The sequence below is a fragment of the Micromys minutus genome, assembly GCF_963924665.1.
Source record: "Micromys minutus genome assembly, chromosome: 27".
Classification (NCBI taxonomy): domain Eukaryota; kingdom Metazoa; phylum Chordata; class Mammalia; order Rodentia; family Muridae; genus Micromys; species Micromys minutus.
The window spans coordinates 17,254,580-17,259,558 of NC_137962.1; the positions used below are offsets into that span (position 1 = coordinate 17,254,580).

General features: G+C 54.4%; 1 protein-coding gene across 2 annotated transcripts; it reads left to right on the forward strand.

Annotated features, from left to right (window-relative positions):
- Positions 1-564: 564 nt before the first annotated feature.
- LOC308438036 (lymphocyte antigen 6E) lies at positions 565-4,491 on the forward strand. 2 transcript variants are annotated; one of them, XM_080939325.1, is made up of 4 exons: positions 565-1,000; positions 2,970-3,067; positions 3,446-3,565; positions 3,669-4,491. In XM_080939325.1, the coding sequence occupies exons 2-4, from the start codon at positions 3,016-3,018 to the stop codon at positions 3,887-3,889; spliced, it is 393 nt and encodes a 130-aa protein (XP_080795451.1). In that variant the 5' UTR covers positions 565-1,000; positions 2,970-3,015; the 3' UTR covers positions 3,890-4,491. The 2 variants fall into 2 exon arrangements, with proteins under 2 accessions (XP_080795451.1, XP_080795452.1); XM_080939326.1 differs by having other exon boundaries at positions 892-1,000; positions 2,967-3,067.
- The last annotated feature ends 488 nt before the right edge of the window (positions 4,492-4,979 follow it).

Below are 4,979 nucleotides of genomic sequence, written 5' to 3' on the forward strand. Positions count from 1 at the left end.
GCTACCCTGACACCCCCCACCCCAGAAGAGTCATCTAGAAGCAGGGCACAGGTCCCAGGGTACTGCTACAGGGACAACACTCAGCAGGTGGTCGTTAGTATTTGTTGGGCGTGGAAGCACTTACTGAGCGGTAGAATAGAATATTGGAAGACACTTAGGTCAAAGCAGAAGGGTTCGGGATTTCTTCCTAAAAACCGGGGCTTAGGCATTTAAGATGAGAACCAAGACGAGATGACTGGGCTGGATTCTCTGTTCATACTCGCGGAGTGGAGTGGAGGAGGCAGGCCGGCGGCACTCAGAGGAAGTGGGAAGTGAGAAAAACATCTGTTCAAACCGGTGCTGCAATGGCCTCCTTTCCGGGAATTCCTGTCCTCTCGCCTCATCCTAAAAGAGGGATGGCCCAGACGGGCTCAGCCCAGAAGGTCCTGACAACCTAAAGGGCCGGTGATGAGGCATCCTTGGTTCAGTACTTCCTCAGCCTTGAGGCAGCAGATTCCCATGAGCGCCTAGGGCTCCAGGATGCGGTCTATCCCCTCACTCCTTCCGGAAGCAAGCCAAGCCTGCGCACAGGTTTTAGTATATCCTTTCCCTTCCATCCTCCCTGGGTCTGTCCTGAAAGGTAAGGTAGACATGCTGCACCACAGGCCACTCCAGCGTTCTAATGCCACATTGTGTGTCGTGGGGGCGCTTAGGGCTGTCTCGGCCAGCCTCTGGGTACCACTGGGGACCGCCGCCATGGGCGCATAGTTCGGGACCTCGGTCGGGGTCTCAGAGGAGCACTTGTGCAGCAAGAATAAGGGCACAGCCGGAGTTCCCAGAGGCCAGCAGCCGGGGTAGTCCTCCCCACCAGCCAGAGACCCGCCCACAGTCCGTAGAACGCCCCGCCTTCAGCCCGCCCCCGCCATCTGCGCTCCGCTCCGCCTGCTTGGGATCCTTCAGCTTTTGGTGATCTCCAGGACTTAAGGTTTCGGTATTATCTTCGGGACTGCTTGACCCGGAGGTGAGTCTAATGAACCCGGCCTCAGGTGTCCACGCGTCAGGCAAGGGCCCGGCCACGGCGGGAAACACTGGGAGAGAGAGCGGTCGGCCTTGGCTGTAGCATGTAGGATCTGGGGTCCCGGCGCTCTGTTACCGGGTGCAGAGTGATTGGAGCCTGGGAGGCCTCTGCAGCGTGCTTCGTTCCTACGATCACCCCACCCCCACCCCAGTTCTTCTGGCAGGTTTCTAAAGAGGCCAGAGGCGCCTGCTGAGCCATCCCTGGGTATCCCTATCTCTACTCCACTAACACTGGTGCTTGGGATCTCCAGAGGGAGATACACCCTGGTAAACTAGAGCAGGAGGCTGGGGGGTGAGGGTTTGGGTCTTACCAGGTGGACTCGTTGCCCCGAGGCAGGACCCTCCCTATAGTGTGGAGCGGGAGTTCTTTGTCTTATCCAGGGTTTTGCATATCAATGTTAAGGTGATTTTAAGTAGGGTCCCAGTCTAGCAAGGTAGACTTGAATGGCTTTCCTCTGCTGGCCGGCTGCCAATAGACACCTGGCTTCCGCGTCTGAGCCCTGGGAGTTTGTGGAGGAGTTCCTGGGCTCCCCCAGGGCCCTGCCCCATTGCCTGCTGGTGGTTGCTGCGGACAAACATTGGACTGGTTTCCAGCCACTCCACCCGTTCTATCGCTAGTCCTCCGGTGGAGGGAGGGATGTTGTGGCTGTGCATGCCAGAGCTTCCTAGCCGACAGTTCGGGGTTCCTTCACTCCTAAACCCCACTGTAAAACGAAAAAGCAGAGATGCAGACAGGCCTGGCTGGGCTTGGCACAGAAATTGGCCACCTGGAGCTTCTGCTACCCACTACAAAATGACAGCGAGGCTCAGGACAGAAGAGGCCTAACTAAGGCCAGTCCAGGAGGATACCAAAACTTCACCTCCACTGCACCCCCTTCCTCTGAGAGAACTGTATGCCCCCCCTATTCCTTTGTCTCTGGGATGCCCCTCTTCCACTCAACAGATGGCACGAGTCTTCCTCCCCAAGAGGACCCAAAATAGGACATTGAAACCCTTTCTCTACCCTGTGTCAAAGACTCCTGCCCACAGGGCCCAGACAAACCCCATGGCCCACCTTGCTGGCCAGTGTGCTGACTGCTACAGGTGTCAACATCCCCAGCCAGCAGGTAGAGGAATGGAGGTGTCTTCTTGTGAAAATGGGTTCTGAGCCTCTTGTACAGAAAGGAATTAGTGAAGCCCAGAGGCCTCTAGCCTGTGTCTCCGTCACAGGGTGGGGGAGTTGGGGGAGAGTTCCGCTTCTCAAAAAGGGCTCAGGGAAGTTTTCGGGTTCATGCACACTCCTTTATCTGACCCCTGCCTTGATCTCAGGACAACCTGTTAACCCTCCACTTCCATGGCATTCTCAAAGTTCTTAGCCCCCCACTTACTTGATCTATGGTGTCCTCAAGTTTGAAAAGGGATATTAACTGAAAGGTACCATTAGATGAAGATTTGCCAGGTGCCTAGGGAGATTTCAGGTAAAAGCTTTTTAATAATTGGCCACAATAACAGCAGGGGGGGGGGCAGGTGTTCTGATTTTGAGATTTGATGAGCAGCCAGAGGAACAAAGGAGAAGTCTAACTCCTACAGGTTTCAAAAGGGGGAGGGGCTCTTAAATAAATGGTGTAGATTGTGAGGTAAGCGTTAGAGTAGCACGAGGCTGGCTTAAGGCTGTACAAATTGTTAGTGTGATTGACGCATGTGCCAGGTAGATAGTAGATAAGGAATTGGGCCTTAACTCGAGTTGTCTCAGTGGCTATCCCCCATGCAGCAGGAGGGTAAGTACTGCTTTCCTGCCCTGTTGGGGGCATCTATGAAGGGCACATAGGTCTCACTGGGTGAGGTGTAGCATGGGCAGGCCCAGGTATCTGAGCCAGCATCCTGGATGGTGGGTGGGTAACCTGCCCTTTAACCAGCTGCTTCTCTCTCAGTAGGCTTCTTTGGCTTGTGAGCCTTCTGCAGATATCTGCCTCTTCCAGCATGAGAGTCTTCTTGCCTGTGCTGCTGGCAGCTCTTCTGGGTGTGGAGCAAGGTATGGGGCTCTGAGATACCGGATGCAGACTGACCCTCATTCTTTCCCCTGAGCAGGTTCCCAGGGCTCTTCCCAAGTCAGCCCTCCTGTGAATCTGTGGCCTTCCTGCCCCCCCCCCCAACTCCCTAGCAAAGTGACCTAGCTCCCCTGCTGGCTCAGCTACACTGCTGTCACCTCGTGTTGAAGGAGGCACTTTAGCCCCTCCAGTACCAAAGTCTGAAGTCACTTGTCATTTTAATCTCTGATTCAGGGCTGAGCATGTGCAGTTCCTCGTTGTCAGCAGGTTGGGTATCAAGGGCCCCACTGGAAAGGCACCCTGCCCTGGGAGGCTTCCTCAGGCTACAGGCAGGTGTCACCTACAGCATGTCCCTTTTGCAGGCCATTCCCTGATGTGCTTCTCCTGCTCGGATCAGAAGAGCAATCTAAAGTGCCTGTGGCCAGTTACATGCGATAGCAAAGACAATTACTGTGTCACGTTATCTGCTGCTGCAGGCTTTGGTGAGTAACTGGCTATTTCCCTGGGCTGGGCCAGGGATCCACAGGACTTTCCCCGTCTCCTGCTACCTACATGTCTGTCTCCTCATTCTCACTTTCCACACAGGGAATGTGGACCTTGGCTACACCCTGAATAAGGGCTGCGCACCGACCTGCCCCCGTGAGAACATCAATATCAACCTCGGTGTGGCATCCGTGAACAGCTACTGCTGCCAAAGCTCCTTCTGCAATTTCAGTACTGCGGGCCTCGGACTCCGTGCCAGTGTCCCACTCCTGGGCCTTGGGCTCCTGCTCAGCTTGTTGGCTCTGATGCAACTGAGCCCCTGACTGCCCCCATGTATCCCCCATATTCCCCCAGCTCAGGAAGAAAAGCCCAGCTCCTTTTAGGTCCCAGGGGACCCTAGGAGCCTTCAGCTCCTCCTGAGTGTGTCTAGTTCCCCTCCACACTCTCTCAGCATCAGGGCTACGTACCAAATTCACCCATATCTGCTCTGTCGAAATGGTACTTGCTACCCTTGCTTCCAGAGCCAGTGCTATAACCTCTCTGTGGGGAACCAGGGAAGGGGTGAAGATCTCCTTGGAGTCAGCCCTCAATCCTGTGGACACACTGACAAGGATGTCTAAGCCAAATGAGTGTACATCTGTGTGCTCGGTGTGTCCCTGTGTGAATGAAGCCTCTTGGATTCTGGGGTGGGCAAAGAAGACCTGAAAGATTCTAGAGCAGAAGGCCTGTGTCTCCACCAAAACCTCTTCCCCTGGTATCACTGTATCCATGTGGTACTCTATTCAGGAGACTGCCTGTGGAGAGCTGCCGCCCCTCCAGATGAGGACTCCCACCCCCAGATCCAGTTGAGTCCCTACTTGCTCTCTCTACCCACACTGGCTTCCTGCTGCTATTCTAGTGCCTCAAATAAACTGTTCCCACTCATTCTTGCACTGTCTTGGATGTCCTTACCCCTCTTCTGCCTTGCAGGGTCTTCCTTCCCCTCCAGTCCCAAGGGACCTGGGGATTCTGTAAGCCCAGCCCGAAATGATGACACATTCCTTTCATGCCAGCAAAGCAGAAGCAGAGGTATCTGAGGCCAGCCTGGTACATAGCAAATCCCAGGAATCTAGGCCCATTTAGTGAAACAGGCCAGACATGGAGAAGAGAGAAAGGCAGAGAGAGCCTGAAAGTGTGCTGTCTCAAGGTATAAGTCAGCTGAGAAGACCCACCTGGCTACTCACATGTTATTCCCAAGCTTTGCCTGTACTGAAGACTTCAGAGGTCTGTGGTTGGCACCTGTTCTTCATAAAAACACACTGTAGTTTAAGTCATAGAAGTCTGACCCAGGCAAGCGATTTGTCCACCCATAACTGACTTTGATTTTGCCTGTCTGCCTTCCTTCCTTCTTTCCCTCCCTGCTTTCTTTCTTTC